This window comes from Harpia harpyja, chromosome 18 (assembly GCF_026419915.1).
Source record: "Harpia harpyja isolate bHarHar1 chromosome 18, bHarHar1 primary haplotype, whole genome shotgun sequence".
Classification (NCBI taxonomy): Eukaryota; Metazoa; Chordata; class Aves; order Accipitriformes; family Accipitridae; genus Harpia; species Harpia harpyja.
In genome coordinates this window covers 250,536-271,230 of record NC_068957.1, presented here as the reverse complement: position 1 = coordinate 271,230, position 20,695 = coordinate 250,536, and the positions used below count along the sequence as shown (strand labels likewise).

Here is a 20,695-nt window from a genome sequence, read left to right as displayed (position 1 = left end):
TCTATCGCGCCCGCCCAGGCACTGCTCCAGTGCCTCCAAGCAGCGGGCTGGCGGCCCGGGCAGCCCCGGCACCGCTGCTGTCACCTCCCAGCTGGGAGCAGGGGATTTGCAAAGGAAGCATCTTGCCTGCCGCTGCTCGTGCTGCTCCGGTCTGGTCTTGCCCCTTCACCATCCTCCCGCCCTTGCGCCCAGACACCGGTGCCCCATGGCTTGCCATTTCTTTACCTTTTTGGGGTGAACCGAGCTGACGTCCCCGCTGCCTTCCCCCCTCCTGCTGCTGCATTACGACGGACAGCTGCCAGGAGGGAGGCTACAGCTCCTCTCCCTGCCCACCAGCCCCGGGGGTCCCCCCGGGTGGGCTCATCTGAGCACCCCTCTCTGCAAGGAGCGGGGGCTGAGCAGGGCAAGGCTGCAGGAAGCTGAATGGGGCAGCCTGGTCGCCTGCCACCAGCTCTTTGCAGCGGGCCGAGCACTGCCAGGGTGCAGATCTTGGGCAGGAAGGATTGCAAAACAGCCAAGGAGGGAAAGCAAAGCAGGTGGAGCGTGTCGGGGTGCAGCGGGGAACCCCAGAGCGCCACTGGCAGCAGCCCAGCCAGGGCAGTGTGTGGCGGGGTGATGGGAAGGGATGTCTCCAGGGCTGACCTCCGGCAGGGCCCCGTTCCTGGAATTTGGGCTGTTTCGCCGGAAGGATGACCAGCTTGCTTTCCTCCCCAGGATGGGAGGGAAACATTCGCCGTCAGATCGTCCTGGCTGCCGTCCCAGTGGAGACGGCTTCCCAGCACCCACGGGCTTAACTCCTCGCTTGGGCAAGTCCCATCTCACACCTTGGGACCCCATAGCTGGTACCGAGCTTTGCACAAAATGGGGATCCTGATTGCTTGACTCAGCCCCGCCCCCAGCTTGGGTAAGCTCAGACTTTCCTAAAAATAATCAAACCCTGATAAGAAAGCATCCACCCCAAGACAATTAGGCTGAGAAATGATTTTGCAGGCTCCCGGAGGAGTCTTGCCAAGGCAGATGTTTCTCCTGGGTCCTGCTGCACAGCCCAGAGCGGTGCTCACACTAGCAGCTGCATGGGAGGGGCTGGGGGGGGGCATTTTTTTTCTTTCTGCCCCACCAAAGCTTTTAGACAACTTGAAACTCCGCCTGATGGGACAAGAACCTCTGCCTGACGTTCTCATAAGCAAAAGGGATGAATTAATGGCATCACGAGTGCCAAGCGAGGCCTCGGCAGCAACCTCACCACGAGCTTGGTGCCCATCTTGCTCCCCCCACCCAGCTCCCACTGCAGACCCCTGGGTGATGTGTGCCGGTCCCTGCTGCCGCCCCGGCCCCCTCATTGCCGCCCCTGCCTGAATGATGCTGAGCCCGCAGGGTGCTGCGCCGGCTCCTGGCACTGCCGGCTGCTGCCTTCTGTGCTGACCTCAGCCTGGGGACAGAGCGAGCAGCTCCTGCCCATTGCCTTTCCCTCCGAGCTGCCAGCTGAAGCAGCGGGCAGGGATTTAACTCCTGCGTGGCGGAGGGCATGGGGATGGCATGGTGTCCTCCTCGCAAGATGTCGCAGCGCCCAATATCTGGCCCTGCGGAGGCTGTGGGGGCAGAAGGGCGGCAGCAAAGAGGTCCCTGCCCGCGGTGTTTAATGCAGGGAGGGCGTTTGCCTTTTCTGCAGGAACAGCCGCCTTGGGAGGCAGCGCAGGCAGCCCTTCCGTTCCTCCTCAAATGGTGAATGGCCGGACATTTGCCGAGACGAAGATTACAGCACACGTGTATCCGGATTTCTGCCTCACCGTGTCTGTGAGAAAGCAGGGGGCATGTTGGAAACCTTGCCAAGCCCTGTCCCTCTGTTCGGGGGGAATGGAGGTGGGAGGGAAGGGGCTGCCGGTTTCTCCGCCAGCGACAGCGATGCCAAGGCACGGCACCCGCTCACCCGCCATGGAGTGCCTTTGAAAACATGTCCCTCCCTCCCCGTGGGAGGTGTCCCTGTGCTGAGAGTGTCCCAGCTGTCCAGAGCAGCCCCTCGCCCTGGGCAGCAGACAAAGAGCGGGTACACAGGCACCCGCCCGGCCCCAGTGCTTTGGCAGTGCAGAGAAGCGAGCCATTGTCCCCGCGCACTGCCAGCCCCGGCGCCAGCTGCCACCGAGGACCAGACCAGCGGAGGCTGCCTGGTGGGACGCAGCAGAGCCAGCAGCGGTTGTGCTATGGCTGGGCTGGTGGGGCCAGCAGCAGCCCTGGTCTTCCTCTGCCTGGCCATGAGGCTGGAGGCCAGCCCGGAGCTCTCCGGTGAGTCGGGGCGCAGGCAGGGCGATGAGGGTTGCTGGGGACTGTGCCAGTGTGATGGGAGGGCGAAGCGACAACTGGGCTGGCGGGGTAGGGACAAGTAAGGCACAAACCAGTGCAGGCCAGAGGGAGTTTGCCAAAAACCCTGGGGTTTTTTTATCCCTATGGCAGGGCTGGGATCTGCAAACACCCCACGAGGGAGCTGCTCCCCCCACTGCTGCTGCGCTCCCTTGGACAGTTTGGAGGCAGAAATGCAAAAACCCAAATCTTAAGACAGTCCCCAAGCTTTCCTGAGATCCCCCCTGGCCATGGTGCTCATGCCCTCGGTGCTGAGTGGTGTGTGGAGCTGAAGGCTCCTGGAGCACCCAGGGCTCCCCTGCAAGCCTTTGCTGCTCTGAGAAGGTGAGGCAAGAGAAGGGCTGAAGCTTTACCCAGACCCCAGCCAGAGCCACCCATGAGTAGGGGGGGGCTGCAGGGTGCACTGCCACAAGGTACAGCAAGGGCCAGATCCTCTCGCCGGGGGCAGCGCCAGTAAGCCTTATAGATGTAGCGAGGCAGAAATTTGGCATCCCTTGTGCCCCAGCACTTGGGACAGTCAGGATGGGTGCAGGCAGGCTGGGTGCCGCCATTCCTCTGAGGAATCTTCTAGAAACAGCCACACACACCTTCCACTCTGCTCTGCCGGGCCCAGGCAGCGCGAGAGCGCAGCACAATGCCACCGAGCACAGCAGGGCGGGATGCGGCAGAGAGGATGTGATTTCATCTGGGCAGAGCTAACTGCACAACCACACGATCAGGGACTGAGTCAGCGGCACCGGCAGGCAACCGGAATCACTCACAAAATCTGCCTGCAGCCTTCTTGCCATGGTTTCACCCAACCCCCCCCCCCCCCATTTTCACAATTGCTCACTGCCCCAAAATGGTGTGATAGAGAAACTTCTGTCCCTGTGGCACTGTTTGAGCCTCGGTTTTAAAATACAAACTGCCAGTACCGCCAGCCAGCACGGCAGCAGTGGAGGGTGCTGGCTACAAGGCAGGCTGGATTTGGGGAAACCCATTTCTCCCCCTATTCCTCCCCCTCATCTCCCACCATCCCCAGGATTTGGCTCAGCCCTCTGTGTCCAGGGCTGGCCTGGCAGCAGGGGTTTTGGGCAGCCCCACCACCAGCCTTCTCAGGGATGGGCAGGCAGGTTTGGAGGTGGTGCTAGGCAGAAGTCAAGCGCCGGGCAGCTCTGGAGCCTGCACAAGAGCCTGGCTGGTGCCACAGGCATGGAGCTGCTGCAGGGGATGCAGAGGGAGGAGATGGGGGCCTGTAGCCCGGGCAGGGTCCCATGCCCCTCACGGTCCCCAGCGTCCGGTGATATGGGGCAACCAGAGGAGAGGGGCAAGATGGGGCTTGTCCTGCCCCCCCCCCTCTTTGTTGGCACCGCACCCCAAGGGGCTGATCCAGCTCTGTGCCCTGCAAGGAGCATCTTTGCATCTCCAATCTGGCTAAAACAGCTTGCCTGCTCCCGTCCACCCTCCTATGCCTCTCCTTTCCTCTCTCCTCCAGCACGCAGAGGAGTGAGCAAGGTCTCACTTGCACAAGGCTTTGGCCCTCCCACTCGCTCATCCTTGCAAGGAGAAATGCCAGCAGCTGCCTGTGTCCAAGGGGAAGATTAACTCCAAGCGGGAGCAGCTCCCAGCCGTGTCTGCTGACATCTCCTGGGGAGGGATGCTGGCCACGGATGCCAAAGGGCTAGTGGCAGGAGGGAAGGTGAAAGGGGCCCTTTGTGCAGCTGAGCCTGGCACCAGTTTGCAGAGGGACAGGGGCAGAAGCACAGGGCTGGGAGCCAGCATTCCCACCTTCTTGTATTGGTTTGGAGGAGTTTGACAGGCTGCAGACTGGGGGACAGGGTGCATGTCCTGCCCTGGACCCCAGCAGTGGGCTGGGGCTGGAGTGCAAGTCCCTCCAAGGATCCCACAGCTGGGCACGGGGTCCATGACCCACCCAGCAGCCCAGGGTCCTGCCTGGCAGGTACTGGGTTGCCCTGTCCCCACCTCCCAGCCTCAAAATGATGCTTCCCCCTTGCTTTTGTTTTATTCGAAAGCCTGATGCAAACTGCTCTGTCTGGGGCCCTACGCATCATTTTTTGTCAGCTTTTCCGGTTTCCTCAGCCTCCTCCAGCAACTGGTGCCTGCTCAGAGCACCCCTGGCAGCTTGCAAAGCTTTTATTAAAACAGCTTCCTCTCTCACCCAGCACAGCTGATACCAGCCAGAGCTGATAGCTGCCTGTTAAACCCTCTTAAAGGCTGGGCAGGACAGCCCCACCTTACTGTTCCTTGCAGGGAAAACAACAGGGTAAGTAGTTTGGGACACAAACTAGGCAGGATTAAAAGACAGAAATGCCCCATGCCAGGAATTCAGGGAGAGACAAGTCAGTGCCTGTTGGAACAGCAGAGAGACCCGGGGTCAGCTGGGCTCAGTGATGACTTTGTGGCTCACGCCCGTCCATACCAACCCAGCTAACTGCAGGAGCTCGCAGCAGCCGCTGGACCCTTCTCTCCTCCAGCTCATGGCTCAGCATCATGTGACAGAAAGCATCCTCTTCTCCCTGATTCCAGTGATCATCTCTGGCTCATCCTTACTCTCTCCTCCCCATGTCTCCATAACATGCCTGATTTTCTCTGAACCCTTTACTACTCCTCATGGGATTCTTCTGTACATGTTTTTTCTGACCTGTTGTCCTGCCTCCAGCTTTCACTTCCCTTTGCTAACCAGCTTGGCTACTCCATGCTGCTTTCCAGCCTCCTGGCTGCAATGCTGCATATAAGATTCGCTGCAAGCCCACTTTCTCTGCCGCAGCCCCACTCTGGTCCTGTTTGCCCCATAAGTGCCCCAGCCCAGGACGTCCTCACTGCCACCGGCTGTCAGGAGCTGAAGCGCTGCTACTGCCAAGGCCCCGTTGTCTCCTCCAGCCAACACCGCCCATGTTCTCCCCTTCCAGGGTACCTGCGCAAGGTGCTGAGGAACCACACCACCCACACCTGTGACGGGGAGCAGCTCCTCATCGTCTGCCCTCGCAAGACCACCATCAGCATCCTCGGCGCCTTCTATGGACGTCGTGTACCCAGTCCCAACCTCTGCCCCAGCCCTGGCAATGCCTCCCAGGAGAGCACCGAGTGCACGTCCACCACCGCCCACCTGGTAAGGGCAGGGGGTCCCAAGGGACCAGGCTGCACATCCCTCCTTCCCCAGGTCGCTGGGCTGGCTGCTTGGCCTGGGTGGCTGCAGGCAGCGCAGCCTCCCTGTGCCCCGAGGGAGGCTGCTGCTATCGGCATGGGGATTCACTCTTGGGGTCCTTTTCCCAGAGCATTTTTGGGAGATAAGGGTGGACAAGACCTTCTGCAGTGGGTCCCAGGATGGGGCAGCCCTGCCAGAGGAGCCTGGCAGGAGGCACTGCTGCGTCCTGAGCTGGCTTGTGGAGTAATCCCGCAGGACACAGCAGGCTCTGCGGAGAAAGCTCCAGCAGCTGGGTGCAGCAGCCAGGGTGCCAGGCTGGGGAAGCGGGACAGGGGCCCACGAGGAATGCTGTGCTCAGCTCTACGGGTGCATCCCCTGGGGTTAGCACAGAGCGTGGCTCTTCCCCAGCCAGAAGAAGCACCCGTCTGTGCTCGCAGCTCCTAAGGAGCAGATTAATGAAGCAGGCCCAAAGGAGGGTCTGTTGATCACAGTACCCAGCACAGGGAGATGGGAGGAAGGCAGGGGCTGGCAGAAGGGAAGAGACCTCTCCAAAGCTGATGCCTGGCTGGAGGAAGTGCTTGCCAGGCTGCTCCAAAAGCCCCACAGCCTGCTCTGTGCTGCGGCTGTGCTCTATTCCTCTTTGTGTTTGGGGGAAAACCCTCTGCCCGGTGAGGACATCAGCCCTCCACTGGCCCCACAAATGAGACATCATGAGCAGCTTGAGGAATGGGGCAGAGAGGAGCTGGGAGGGATGTCGTCCCCTGGCATCCTGCAGCTTTACCCTGATTTCTGGCTCTCCACGCTGGCACGGCTGGCCTCAGCATCCATGGCCTTGGGATGCCTTGGACCAGATTGGCTGTTGCAGCTGGCAGCAGCCTAGTCCAGGCATCATAGCAGTCACCTTGGAGGGAGCAAGAAGAGCAATGATGCTCATTCTGCAAAGCCTCAAGCACATGTCCTTTGTCCGCCAAATTCCTCCAGTTCTCAGCAACTTCAACCTTGCTGAACGCTGGAGCCCCGTCTCCCAGGGGCTGTGCTCACCTGTGACCCCCTCCTCCTGCAGGAGCGCCTGGGGCTGGAGCTGGCCTTGTACTCACAGGAGCCTGGTCGCTGCCTTTTCCGGACTCCTGCTCAGCCGGGCAATGCTCCTTGGCCCCAGCTGCAAAGCCCTGATACAGCTACTCAGCTCTACCCATGGCTGGGGAGATGCCGCACTCACCGGCTGCTGCAGGAGAGTGGGTGAGATGGGCCATGTGCCATGCAGTGCTGGACATAGCACGCCTGAACCGTACCCACTTCTACCTCCTGGTCACAGGGCTCTGACAAACCCAGGGCAGCTGGGACGACGCATGGTGGGGGGCTGGCAGGAGGGTCCCTCAATGGGGACAGGGTTTCACATGCTACTCTTCTATTCCTGTTCCAGCTCCTTGCTAGGGCTGGGGCAAAACCGCAGCAAACCCAGCTGCGTGCAGCTGCCTGTGGGGAAGGGGAACATGGAGCTGGAGAAGAGGAACAAGAGCTGAGGGGCCAGTTCCCTGCTCTGGGAGCTCGTGAGGCTTTGCTGCTCAGTCCTGCTCCAGCCGCAGATCCCCTCCCGGCATCCCGCATGTCCCAGGAGCTCTGCAAGCGCCGAGCCAGACCATGCTGCCATGGCACCAAGCTAGCCCCGCAAACCAGCCTGCAAACACAGGTCGGGGTCCCCAGAGCTTGTGTGTCAAGCGCAGGATGGAGGATACAGCACAGACGTTTGGAGACCAAAGGGCAAGTCTGTGAGCAGGATCTGTGCGGCTCAGGTTTGCAGCAAGATGAAGGCACTCCACCCCGGGGGACCATGATCGCACGGGCTGGGTTCCCTGCTGCCTGGAGGCTGCTGTTGGAGGAGAAGGGACGTCTGGGGAGCAGAGAGCAAGGCTGCTGCTGACGTTCAGCTCTGTTTAGGCAAAACCCGAGCAGAGACATTAATTGCATTTCCTCCTCAAATTGCACTTCTGGCAGCCAGTGAAGACCAGGAGGAGGCTCAGTCCTGTGCTGGGCTGGAGGGGACAGGGACAGCGGAGGGGAAGGAGAGATGAAAAAGGGCTCCACCCCCTCAGGAGCTGGGATCCCAGGGCCCGAGTCGCAGGGCGATTTCCCAGAAGGGCGGCAGCGAGGGTCGGAAACAAGCTGTGGCCCCCCCCCCCGCCAGCAGCAGCCTCTGCTCAGGCTGTGGGCTTGCTGCTGCTGGGGCTTGCAGCATGCCCAGCGTCCCAGGGGGATGCTGGGGGCCGGGAGCCGCAGCCCCACGGCCAGCCCAAGCCCGGGCCGTCCGGGAGATCTCAGCCGGAGCCGCGGGCCCGGCTCGGCCGCCCGGGGGTTCGGCAGCGTCGCTCCGGGCCGCCGTGGGCTGGCAGGGAGAGCGGGCAGCGGCAGAGGCCAGCCCGGTCCCCAGCGGGGACGCTGCCCGAGCAGCCCGGTGGTGTGAACCCTCGTCCCCATCTTGTGGCCGCGCTTGTGCATTGCAGGGAGCCCTGCTGGCGTGGGCGTGAGTGCACGGAGCCGCGTCGGTGTGCACGCCCGCACGGGTGTTGCACGGAGCCGCGTCGCTGTGCACGCCTGCACAGGTGTTGCAGGAGGCTGGGTTAGCGTGCACGCCTGCACAGGTGTTGCACACACGTGGTGTGGTGCCGTGCTGGCACGCGTGCCGGCACAGGTACTGGCAGATGTGTGCTGGCACACAGCTCTCTGTGGGTGCAGGGCAGGAACTGATTCAGGAACCGACACATGAAGCAGGGTGACTGTGGTGGGGGGGCAGGGGGCATGAGCAGCCATAGGACACTTCTGCAGGGTGAGAGGCCATTTCCCTGGGCCTGGTGATGGCACCGAGGGAAAGGAGATGAGAACAGCCCCAGGACTCCTCACCCATCTTCACATCTGTCCCGCTTTGCTCTCCAGAAGCTGCTGGCTGAGTGCCAGGACCAGCAGTGGTGCCAGTTCTTGGTGCACAGCCAAGTCTTTGGGCCGGACCCGTGCCCCGGGACACACAAGTACCTCATTGCTTCCTACAAGTGCCGGCCAGGTGAGGTGGAGCAGGGTCTGGGCAACACTGCATGGGCTCTTCCCTGACCTCGGCTGCTCAGAAGGGGGCAGAGAGGGGAGCCGAGCTGCTCCTGTATCTCACAGCCTTTGGCAGCTCTCAGACCCTCAGCTGGGCTAAGGGAGGAGGGGGCTGCGGGTGAGTCGGGATGCGTTGGGACCTCTGCGGTGTCACTCCCCAGGGAACCATCGGGTCAAGACAGTGTGCGAGAATGACAAGCTGAGACTGCAGTGCCGACCAAAATCCATCCTGGCCATTTATTCTGCAAATTACGGACGATTTCTGCGGGGCAAACCAGAGTGTGATGCCCTGAACACTGGGGGACCCCATATAGGTACATCAGAAAGGTTCAAGCCAGAAATGGGGCCAGAAGCCATGCAGAGAGCATGGCACAAGTATGACATCGGGCTGTACCTGTGCCCCTTGGCCCCAGCTGGCTGGTGCCCAGTGAGCAGGGCAGGCAGGTCTGCCTGTGGGTCCATGCCCCATGTCTTTGCAGAGTGCTTGGCTCCAGATGCCCTGCGGAGGGTCTCCAAGAAGTGCCACCGCAAGGGGAACTGCACTGTGGCTGCTGACCGGGCCACCTTCGGGGACCCGTGCCTCCCTGGCACAAAGAAACAGCTGCGAGTCTCCTACACCTGCGGTGAGAGCCACCCACGGGGCTGGGGGCATGGGTGCCACTGGCTGAGCCTCTGCTATGCCCACCCCGTGCTATGCAGGCAGGGGTGCAGGGCTTCCTGGGGAGGCGGGGGCTGCTGAGGATGAGCAGAGTGGTGATGCTCAGTGTGTACTCTCCTTGCAGTACCCAAGCAGCTGCTGGAGGAGGTAGGCCCTGACACCTCGGACCCCTTCCTGCTCTCGGACTACATGCACGGTAATGTGGTGGGGAGGCTGCGCCAAAAGCGATGCGGCATCATGTCTGTGCCTGGGTGAACCACCCCTTCCATGGCCTGTCTGCATCCGTGGTACCCACTGCTGGCATGAGCCCTGCAGCTCCATCCCAGCATCACTGTCCCATGGCTGAAGCCACCCATTGGTCAGTGCCCATGACTGAGGGGCTGGAGATGTCGTCCGCTGGGAGCAGGGGAGCATCCCCACGGGCAGAGAAGCGCTTGTGCAGGAAGGAAGGAGTGTGTTGTGGGGAAGGAGGCAGGCAGTTGGGCAGCAGAGCACTGGGGAGCACCTTGTGTCTCAGCCCACGTCCCCTTGTTTGCTGCAGGTGGCTGGTACAAAGGGCCCAGGTTCTCCAGGCTCCGGGAAGACCGGATGATTTTTACTAGCTCTCTGGCAGCTTTTGCCCACCTTTGGGGTATGTGCCCTCCCCGGCTCTCACGCAGCACCCCAGGGAGTGGGACGGGCTTGGGAGGGTGGCTCAGGTCCCATGATGGCCCCTGCTCAGGCCGGGGCTCGGCTTAGAGGCAGCCAGACCCCAGACCTCTCTGGAACAGTCAGCAGGCCCACAGAGGAGGAGGGCGCCAAGTGCCCATGCTGGGTTTGAGGGGGGCCACATAGGGTGGGAGCTTGGAGGTTGAAAAAGCCCTGACGTCCCACAGCATCAGCAGTTGTGGTGCTGCTGCAGTCCTGCTCACGGATCTTTCTTCTCCAACTGGCTGCATTACCCACTGGGTCTCCTTCCTTCCTGCCCTGTCTGCAGGGGCACTAATGGAGAGCACCTCTCTGCAGGCAAAAATTTCCCTTGCCAGAGGAAATTACTCGTTTAAATCCCTGGCGAGATGATTCCTCCCCCTGTGCTGCCTACCCCACATTCCAGTGGGGATTTCCTATGGGGAAAGGGGCATTTCGGGACACTGGTGGGTGCTGATGAGGCTCTGGGTGACAGTCCCACGAACACTGGGGCAGGGTCTGTCCTAGGTGCTGAGGGCATCCCTGCTACCCTCTCCTTCCTCCCTTATGCCTGGCAGAGGGGGTTTTCCAGGCACTGCTACCCTGCAGGCTGCAGAGGCGGTTTGTACCCTGGTGTCTCTTTGCTCCTCGCCCCCAGGTGTCCCAGAGAAAGTTGGCCTCTACTTTCTTTGTGGGGTCTCAGGAGGCCTCATGGTTCTGCTGTGCATCATCAGCCCCAAAACAACCTTCCTCCAGGAGGTAGGGGAGGCTCTCAAAGACCCAGAGTTGGGGAGCAGCTCGGAGCTGAGCAGGACCAAGCTGCGGGATGAGCAGGACGAAGACCTTCCTGATGACAGCTCCTCGGACTCCTCCTTCCGCCGCCTCACCCGCACCTACCGGGCCACCGACAGCATCTTCAGCCCTGAGCTGACGGCGGCCATGGAGGGAGCAGTGGAGCACCAGGGCCGTGTCGGGGAGGAGATCTGGATGCCCAAGGAGTCAAGCCCGTATGCCATCCACAAGATCAAATCAGCCACCAAGTAAGAACTGGAAGAAAATGGCCAGAAAGCAGCAGGGAGCAGAGGCTAAGTGGAATCTGACATTGGAGAGACACAAGAGTTTGGGCTCCTTGGGGCGAGTGGGCATCCTGAGTGGCAGCAGCGCCATGGCAGCCCCAGTGTGGCCATCAACCCACCGCTCCACCAGCCTGGAAACCTCTAACCCTGGGGGTAAGATGTGGTCCCTGGGTGTGATGAGGGGCTGCAGGGTGGCTCATGGGGCCGCTGGCTCCTTTGCCACAAACACGCCACTAACCCTAAGCTAACCTCCCCATTCTCGGCTCGCATTGGCTGGCTCTAGTACTTAACCCTGCTCAGCCACACCGAGCCCACCCTGAGCCTTCCCAGGCTGTTTGCGCCTGTTTCTTCTTGGATGTTGGCTTCCACCACTGGTGCTGCAACACCCCCCCAGCACTCAAGCAGCATGCCAGTGGCAGAGATGCAGAAATGGCCAGGATGCGGGGAGGATGCAGGCAGAGTGGGTGGGAGAGCACCACCCCGCACAGCCCTACCATGCTGCGTGCCTTGCAGCCCTGGTATCCCCAAGGGGAGCTGCACCCCGGGTTTGGGGCAGCTGGCAGCTTGGCACAGTGCTGGCTCTCACCCTCCCTGTGGGCATTCAGGAGCTCTGTCACCCTGCATTGCTCTGTGCTTTCCTTCATGCTTCCCCCCCTGGCAAGAGAGCCCCGGGGTTAACTTGCTGGGGCTTTTTCCAGTAAATAAATGCAACAGCTCATAGATGCAATGTCCCTCCCTGACCTCTGCCATTAATAGTGAGAAGGGAGGAAAAAGGAAGCGGCAAAGCTCAGCCCTCCCTGTGCAGATCAGCTCCTTGCCTCTTGCTGGTGTTTCTGGCGCTGGGCCATGGGGAGCAACAAGTTGGGCCTGTTTTAGCATGGGAAAGGATAAGGTTTAGCCTGGGGAAGGGAAAGGGGGGCAAAGCAGTCCATGTGGATCCCATGAACGACTCTTCCCTGCCCTTGCTCCTTCTCTTGAGCCTGAGGCTCTCTGTCTGGTAAGCAATCCTGGAGTGAACGTCCCCAGATGCCATGCAGAGGGGCTTCCTGGCAGCCCCACGGTGCCAGGCAGGGTCTGGCGGCTGCTCCAGCTGCAAAAGGCAGTGTGTGCTCTGTAGTGCTGTGGGAAGGGGCTGGATGGAAGCAGTGACTCAGCTTTTCTCACGATAGGGACGCTCCAGGCACCAATGCTCTTGAGCTAGCAAGTAGTGGGGTCTATTTTTCTATCCACCACAGTGTAAGAAGTGCCTAGGCTGGGTGCAGCCAGAGTGGGCTGTGGGGGACATCAGTGCTCCCCTTAACCCAGCTGCTGGCATTGGTGGTCTGCCAGGGGCCAGGGAGGCACCAGCCCTATATCTGTGGTCCTGTGGTGGATGCTCTCCTGGTGCAGAGCTGAGTGTCATGGCAATGCAGCAGCCTTGCACTCCTGCTCCAATTAGGGGGGGCCAAGGACTGGCATCCTGCCTGATTTGGGGGGTTGCTGAGGGATGCCAGAGCCCAAGGAAAGTTTGGGAGGGGTCTCACCTCAAACCGGCCCCCCAGCATCCTTAGATGCCAGGCAGGACTGAGACCACCGACTTGCCTCCATGCTTGGACAGCTGACACAGCTCCTGCTGCAGACCCACAGCATTCACCTTGCAGGGTCCACTTCTTGTTCGCTCCATCTTTCCTCCAGTACCCCCCGATGGCCAGGTGGGATTTCGGCATGTGTGGTGCAAGCCGCCAGCCCCTGCAGTGGGGCCAGGCTTCCCAAAAGCCTCCCGAGGAGCACCAGCACGGCAGCGCTGCAGGGACTGGAAAAGCCGGCTTCCCCCTGCCAAGCCTGGGCAGGATGGGCAGATGCAGACCCATCCCAAAGCGGGCAGCTTGCCCAAGCCCCCGCAGAGCCACAGGCAGACTTGGATGGGGGTTTTTGGCTGAGGATCTTATCCCACAGGCTGATGCACCATGTTTCCATCGGCAGTGGGATGTGCCCCAGCTCTGCCTGGTGAGTATGCACCCAACTTGTATTTTTGGCTGGAGTATGTGCTGCCCCAACATGCACAAGGAGAAGCAGACACCTGGATTCCACACTGATGGTGAGTGAACCTCAGGGAGCTCCCAGGCCATGGATGGCAGCGGTGGCACTGGGAGAGCTGGGGCTGGAGAGGACAAGTGGCCAAGGAAGAAACAAGATGGGCTGGAGCTGCAGCAGCCCTGACTGGTTTTGGGGCCTGAAGGTACCTGAGATCTGTGGGACCCCAGGTTTAAACCCCTGCCAGCCCTGCAAGCACCCCTCACCCATGCCACACCCCAAAGCTGTTCTGCTGCTCCTGGCTGTCAACGGCCCCAGCTCTTTCTGCTAGAGATGTGGCAGAGCTGCCTGTACATGGCCCAAGCTGCCCCACCTGTCAGCAAGGAGAAAGGACTGATCCTGCCCGCATGGCCCCTGGGCAGCAGGTTTAAGTCCCCTCAGATGCTGGCACCAGGATGTTTCCCTAGCAAGGGGATTCATCAGCTCCACTGGCAACAGTGGCACATGGGTGTGGGATTATCCCAAAGGATTTCCTTGGGTTAAACTTAGGGATCCGGAAGGTTTTGCTGGGAATGTGCCAGCTGGGGGAAGCTCTCTTCTGCTGCAGCGCTGAGCTCTGCCGAGCTTACCTTGACTGGGGGGGGGCCCAGTCCTTTAAGCCTGAAGCTTGGTGCAGTGCTAAAAGCCCCCAAGAGCTGGAGAGGGGAAGGGACCTCTGCACATGTGCCACCTGCCATCCCAGTCCCCAAGGGAATGGGGATCAGTTCAGAGCATCCCCAAAGCCTCTGGGATGACAGGAGCAACTCAGATGGTGTGTGGGCCTGGTAACAACCACCCCGTACAAGCAGGGCAGCTCCTGCCCTTGGAGCCACCTTTTGCTCCCCACCAGCCCAGCTCAGCATCCCCCAGTTGAGTTCAGGCGACGGGCATGGGTTGGGTGCCTCCCACCCTGGGGCTGCAGGCAGGGGTTAGCTCTGCCCCCCCGGCAGCCACTGCCACCCCTGCTCCCCCAGCACTTGTCATGGCCAGCTGACATGGATGTTACTCAACGCCTCCATCCTCCTTCCAGAAAACAAGACACTGGAGGGGGTGACTGGCTGCGGGCTCCTCACTGCAGAGGTCAACCCCACCTCTTTCTGATCTCGGCTGGGAATGAAAAGCGGACAGATCCTCTGAGAGCAACTGAGCCAGTGGAAGAGGCCAGGATGGACCCTCCTGGGGTCCCCCAAGCCCAGCAGGCAGGAGCAGAGGGCAGGGGAGGAGGCAAGAGGGACAGACCCCCCTTCCCCCAGCCATGATGCAGGGGCTTTTTGGGGCAAGAGGCTTTCTCCCTGGCCACCATATTAAACAGCACCCACTCATGCCCCGTTTGAGGCTGTGTCTGCAGCAGCAGGTTGTAGCCCTCAGAGCTCAACCAACAGGGATGAACTGGTGGCTGCTGGTGCCATCCCTGCCTGGCTGGGCGTGAAGGATTTGCTCGACCCCTTAACCACACTCGCGGTAGTTTGGTTCAGGCTCCAAAGGAGGTAAAGGCCTGAGCCATAGCCAGGTCAACAACTCCTCTAGTTTCAATCAGTTCCCTGAAAACCCACAAAGGAGCAGGGTGACACAATGAGCATCAAAGCCTATGAGCTTGGAACACCGATCATGCAATTAACACATAAATAGTGTGTGGCTTTTCCAAGACCCCATTTATCAAGGAGCAAAGTTAGTTGTGGGTACAAGGAGTCTTGTGCATACCTTTCCCATTGCATGTAACTTGACTATGAGCCAACCACTTTATCCCATAAATATGGCAGCCTGAGTGAGCCTCCTTTGAGCTCTCCCTGCTAGGCAGCATGGCTGGTGATCTCCCCTTGAGCTGGGACGCCTCTCAAGGTTGCTCCTCGAGGCAGAGAGACCTTTTACCAATGGCAAATCTTTGGTGAGCGACCAACATCACACATAACCTTGTCGTATGGTAACTCTGATTTGTGCCTTGGTAACTTTTGACTCTGCCTTGGTCCTTTTGAATCATTGTTCAAATAACTGCGCAGCACAGCAATAGAGCGAACCTTGCCATCAAACTTTGTTAAATTGTGCTTTTATGACATCATGTTAAAACCCCTTTAAGCAATCTAAATCTCCCATTCGTGACACCAGGTCACAGGAGCTGCATGGCCAGCCCATGGTACACCCGGCCCCCAAACCAGAGAACCCCCAACCCGGTGAGAAAGGGCAGCCCCAGTGTCCGGGGGGGGGGGGGGGGCCACAGGGGGTGACCCACAGCCCTGGCTGCAGGCAGAGGAAGCAGGCAGCAGGCCAGGGCCAAGGCCCCTGCGGGGGCGCTAGGCCCAGAGGCCTGTGGAGGTCGCTCCATCCCCCCCATGAAGGGCGGGAGAGCCGGGGCTGCTCCCCCGGAGCTCCAGGTCCCACCAGGCCATGGTAGGGGGTGGCGGAGGAGCGGCCGCTCCCCTACCGGCACCATGCCTCGCCTGCTGGCTGCCATGACACCCCTCCCCAGCGGTCCCCGCGAGGACGGATTTAAACGGCAACCCGTCACACCAATTACCACCCGCCTCGGCCGGCCGGCCCGCCCCGCCCCCGCTGCAAGTTCGCTCTTCTATTGGTCGCCGGGCTGAATTTTAAACCTTGCCGCCCTGCCCCTTAGCAACGGCATCCCTACCCGCTCGCCGATTGGCCGCCGCCTGGCACCGCCCCTCGCTCTGATTGGGCGACGCTCGGCCAGTGCTGGCCGGCCGCTGGCGAACTGCTGACTTTCAAAAGAGCCGGGGCCGGCTGCGGGGCGGCGGCGCAGGTGAGTGAGGGGCTCCGGCTCCTCCGGGGCTCGCACTTGGGGGGTGGCTGCTGAGTGGGGGCCTCCTGAAGGCTTTGCCCTTCCCTCCCCCGAGGGTGACGATTCCCCGCTCCCCACCCATATGCCCGTTCCCCAGTGCCCCGGGGGCTGGCAGGGGTGGAGACCCCTGTCGCGGGGGGTCCCCGCTCCCCTGGGGTGCCGAGGTACCCCTGAGCCTACTTTCTACCCCCGGGTGTTGTGGCGGTGGGGGAGGAGTAAGGGAGTGGGAGGCCCTTACATCCTTCTCTGGGATGCAGGGAGCTGGAAACTGCCCCTCTCCCCCCTCCCCCGCCCCTGCTCCCAGCAGGGCCCTTTTGGTGGGGATCGTGGGGGCTCCATGTCCCCCCTCTCCCCTGGGAAGAGCACACCAGCCCTTCCCCACGCCCCTAGCCAGACCCTGCACCCTCCCTGGCGTTGACTCAGGCCACCATGCGCCTGCCGTGCTCAGGGAGGGGCTTGGAGTCCGTCCCTGCTGCACTACCCCCCAGGAGGGATGAGTGCCCCATGGTTCTGCCCCTAGCCCTTGAGGGTGTCTCTGGGGGCAGGGCAGCTGCCTGCATCAAGCCCTGCTCTGCTCCCAGCTTGCTCATAGAGGCAGAGGGAGAAGATGCCGTTGCCACGCAACACCAAGATGCTGAGCACCAAGCAGTCCCGAACGGGCAAGGTGGGCCCTGCTGCAGCAAATCCCAACCCTGAGAAGGTGAGTCCCAAGCCAGGCAAGGGGTGTGGGGGGCTCCTGTGAGGCAGCTGGCCCCCCATCTTCAAACAGCCTCTATTGCAGGAGGAGAGCTGTCAGGCCAAGAGATCTCCATCCTCACCCCAGGGTGGGCCCAAGAAGAGGTCGGCATTTGGCGACATTACCAATGTAAGTGCTGCTGTGGGGTGCAGGGGCTTTGGTGCCCCCTGTGAGCCCCCCATGGGAGTGGGGCTGGGTATCCCCTCCAGCACACGGAGTGGGGGGTGTCCCATGCCCTGTCAGCAGGATGACAGGTCTCCCTGCAGGGTACACCTTGCTTCCCTCTGTGTACCCCTCTGTATATCCCCATTCTCACCCAAACAGGCTCACAAGAACCAGGTGGTGGCAGGGAAGAAGGAGGCTGTGAAAGTGGCACCACACAAGGCACAGAGGGCCCATGCTGCCCTGGGGGGTTGCCAAGAACAACGAGATCAACCTGAAAAAGTGAGTAGCCAGGGGAGATGGAGATGGGGACAGGTGCTGGGGGCAGGGGGGATGCTGCAGGGCCAGCACCTGCAAACCTGTCCCATGGGGAAGAACAAGCAGTGGTGGGGGCTTCCTTTGGCCAATGGAACCAGATGGGGAGGGCAGACAGTAGATAAAATGGCCCCAGGTTGCGCCATGGGAGGTTTGGATTGGATATTAGGAAAAATATGTTCACTGAAAGGGTTGTCAAAGGCTGCCCAGGGAAGTGGTTGAGTCACCATCCCTGGAGGTATTTAGAAGACGTGTAGACAGGGTGCTTAGGGACATGGTTTAGTGGTGGACTTGGTTGGCAGTGTTAGGTTTATGGTTGGACTCGATGATCTTAAAGGTCTTTTCCAACCTAAATGATTCTGAGAGTCTCTATGGGGATATTTTAGGGGTCGTTTAGCCCTTCCTGAAGCAGCAAGGGGCTCTGGAGAACCCCTTTCAGCCAGATGTGGCCTCCTCCCAGCAATGATTTACACTCTTGTCCTGTCCAGGTCAATGAAGAAAACTCCCACGACAGAGGCTCCTACAGAGCCCAAGGAGGATCCTGTGCCAGAGGAGCTGGTGCCTGCACAGGTACTGAGCCCTCTGAGGAGCGGACAGGGACCCTGGACTGCAGCCTGGCCCCCAGTCTCATCCTCATGGTCTATGGCTGCTGCTGGTGATACCGGAGCACCAGGCAGTGCTTTGGACCTCAGAGATACTTGGGCCAGTGTGATGGGAAGCTGGGGAGGGGGGTAAACCCCTCCCACTTTCTTCCTTCAAAAGATCTCCCATGGGCAAGAGTGGGGGTGGGGGCTGCATGGTGATGGGGGCAGATGGGGAAGGGGGTACAGAGGTGCAGCAGCCTTGCCCTGAAGGGGTGACCAGCACCCACAGAAATCAGAGCCTCCCCCTTACAGCTGCCTCCTTCATCCCACCAGCTGCCAGCTGTGGAGGACATAGACAAGGAGCAGCTGGGTGACCCCTATGCCAATGCGGAGTATGCCAAGGAGATCTTTGAATACATGAGGGAAAGAGAGGTGGGTGATGCCTGGCCAGGGGGTGGCAGCCCTGTCTGGGGAAGGGGTGACTGTGTGGACAGGGCCACCTGCTTGCCCAGAGGTTCTGAGCTCCTGGCAGGGGCCTGCTATGGGGCAGGAGGGGGCTTGTTTGAGGGTGGTAGTGTCTGGCGAGTCCCTGACAGCTGGTACCTTGGCAGGAGAAATTCATGCTCCCTGACTACATGGCAAAGCAGCCAGACATCAGTGGGGACATGCGTGCCATCCTGGTGGACTGGATGGTGGAGGTACAGGTACGTGGGGATGGGGAAGGGGGCATGGCCTTCTGCAGAGCAGCCCCCACTCTGCCTTTGGTGTGTGGGACCTCAACCGGTAGAGGCTCCTGTGAGTGTCCCCAGTGCAGAGCTGAACTTCCCCCTTCCCAGGCTGGGGATGAGCCTGCATCCCTCCCTCCGAACCTGGACCCATGGGCACCTCTGGCCCCTGTGAGGGAACCTGGGGTGGCTAGGCAGAAAGAGCTTCTGCCTGACACCCCCTCCTGTCCCCCTGCCCACATCCTTGCAGGAGAACTTTGAGCTGAACCATGAGACGCTGTACCTGGCTGTGAAGCTGGTGGACCACTACCTGGTGGAGGTGGTGAGCATGAGGGACAAGCTGCAGCTCATCGGCTCCACTGCCATCCTCATTGCCTCCAAATTTGAGGTGACTCCTTACATGTCATCTTGGGGTACTGAGGCAGAGGGGGCTGTGCCTCTCTGGTCCCCGTGGGTTATTGGAGAAGGCCAGGTCCACACGGTGCCAGACCACTGCCCTGAGAGCTGCTGGGGTGGCATGTCTGTCTGTCCTTGTGTTACTCCTTATCCAAAGGGCTGCGAATGCAGTCCTGGCGGGCTGGATCCTGTCTCCTGGTGTCGCTGAAGACCTGGCTCCTCACTGGTCTGCAGACACCACCAGGACAGCTGAGTTCACCTCATGCAAGCAAGGCTTGGAATTAGAGCTAAGGGCTGGGGCAGTATAGACAACACACAAGCCCCACTGGATATTGTAACAGTCCTTTCAAGGTCTGGTAGGGCATGAGCCCTTACAGGGCCCGCAGACTGATAGGATTTCCTGAGTGTTGCCAGGATGAGCCCCTGTTAGGGTGCTGAGCAGTTGTGCCCTGGCAGGAGCGGTGCCCACCGTGTGTGGATGACTTCCTCTACATCTGCGATGACGCCTACAAGCGGGAAGAGCTCATTGCTATGGAGATGAGCATCCTCAGCACCCTCAAGTTTGACATCAATATTCCCATCCCCTACCGGTTCCTGCGACGCTTTGCCAAGGTGGGTGCAGCAGGAGGGTGGGCTGGTGTCAAGGTACCTCCAAGCAGCCCTTGTGTTGGCTCCCTGGGGCGGCGATGTGAATCCCCAGGGCCCTGGACTCCCAGCTGGCAGCAAGGAGGGCTTAGCCAGGACCCCCCCAACAGGGTTAAGGGGTGAGGATGCTGGTCTGTGACAGGCTGGGGCTGTGGGATCTGTGTCTTGTGCCCCAGGGGCAGCACTCTAGATACCAAAAAGGTTGGAGGGGAGCAGTGTTTCTCAAAAGGCTAAGCCTTTCCCTGCCTGCCTGGCTGTAGTGTGCCCGTGCCACCATGGAGACACTGACGCTCGCCCGCTTCCTCTGTGAGATGACCCTGCAGGAGTATGACTACGCCCGGGAGAGCCCCTCGAAGCTGGCTGCCAGCTGCCTGCTGCTGGCACTCACCATGAAGAACCTTGGTGGCTGGGTAAGCACCTGCCCAACCTGCTGTCCCTGCTGAGGTACCCTGGGAGGCACCATGGGGGTGCAGGAGTGGATCAGCTGGTGTGCGGTGGTGATGCGCTGAGGCTATGCTCAGATTTGGGGGGCTGGAGAGGGAAGACGATGGCTGTACCATCACTGAGAGGGCCCAGCTCAGCACTGTTGTCCCTTTGCAGACCCCCACACTGGAGTACTACAGTGGGTACCGCTCCCAGGACCTGCATCCCCTGGTGAAGAGGCTGAATTTCCTGCTCACATACCAGCCCCATGACAAGCTGAAGGCTGTGCGCACCAAGTACTCGCACAGGTGAGCATCACGGGGCTCTGCCTCATGCCTGCCCCCTCCATGGAGGGTGGCACTACCAGCACATACCCTTGGGTGCTGCAGAGAGCTGGGGGCCCTGGTGGATGGGTGTCAGGGCCGTGGCTGAGCTCTAAGCCAATGCGGTTCCTTTCAGGGTCTTCTTTGAGGTTGCTAAAGTCACCCCCATGGACATGCTCAAGCTGGAGGAGATACTGAAGAGCTGCTAGCCCTGTATCTGTAAATAGCCTGTAAATAGTTGGGTGCTCTCTGGCAGGGGAGCACTATGTACATAAATAATAGCAATTTTAAGTGAAGGGGAGGGGGGGGAAAAAAAAAGTCACGTGTAGCTGTCAATAAAATGCTTTGTCTTACATGCTGGTGGTGGCTGCTGGGACAGGGGTAGGGGATGGTGGTGGAGGTTATGCTGAACCCCTGAGCTGTGGTTCCCCTACTGTGTTGGAGCAAAGGGTGAGAGCAGGGGCCATTTGCATGATTGAGAGCAGGAACCTGAGGGGTGAAGGCTGGAAGGGGCCAGGTCCCACTCACCCCCCCCCCCCCCTTG

At 60.5% G+C, this 20,695-nt stretch overlaps 2 protein-coding genes across 4 annotated transcripts; both read left to right on the top strand.

The window, feature by feature from the left end:
* The first annotated feature begins 38 nt into the window (after window positions 1-38).
* On the top strand, window positions 39-11,720 carry LOC128153723 (protein eva-1 homolog C-like). 3 transcript variants are annotated; one of them, XM_052813359.1, is made up of 9 exons: window positions 39-904; window positions 1,670-2,280; window positions 5,265-5,464; window positions 8,432-8,555; window positions 8,755-8,907; window positions 9,073-9,216; window positions 9,376-9,447; window positions 9,793-9,882; window positions 10,576-11,720. In XM_052813359.1, exons 2-9 carry the CDS (start codon window positions 1,812-1,814, stop codon window positions 10,959-10,961), a joined length of 1,638 nt encoding a protein of 545 aa, XP_052669319.1. In that variant the 5' UTR covers window positions 39-904; window positions 1,670-1,811; the 3' UTR covers window positions 10,962-11,720. The 3 variants fall into 3 exon arrangements, with proteins under 3 accessions (XP_052669319.1, XP_052669320.1, XP_052669321.1); XM_052813360.1 differs by lacking the exon at window positions 9,376-9,447; XM_052813361.1 differs by lacking the exon at window positions 9,793-9,882.
* CCNB3 (cyclin B3) lies at window positions 11,069-20,568 on the top strand. Its single transcript, XM_052813362.1, is given in 13 exon segments — window positions 11,069-11,146; window positions 16,424-16,542; window positions 16,612-16,707; window positions 16,903-16,986; window positions 16,988-17,022; window positions 17,544-17,625; window positions 17,973-18,071; window positions 18,251-18,343; window positions 18,615-18,752; window positions 19,217-19,372; window positions 19,666-19,815; window positions 20,006-20,136; window positions 20,288-20,568. Coding segments are annotated over 12 exon segments (1,230 nt in total). The 5' UTR covers window positions 11,069-11,146; window positions 16,424-16,449; the 3' UTR covers window positions 20,361-20,568.
* The last annotated feature ends 127 nt before the right edge of the window (window positions 20,569-20,695 follow it).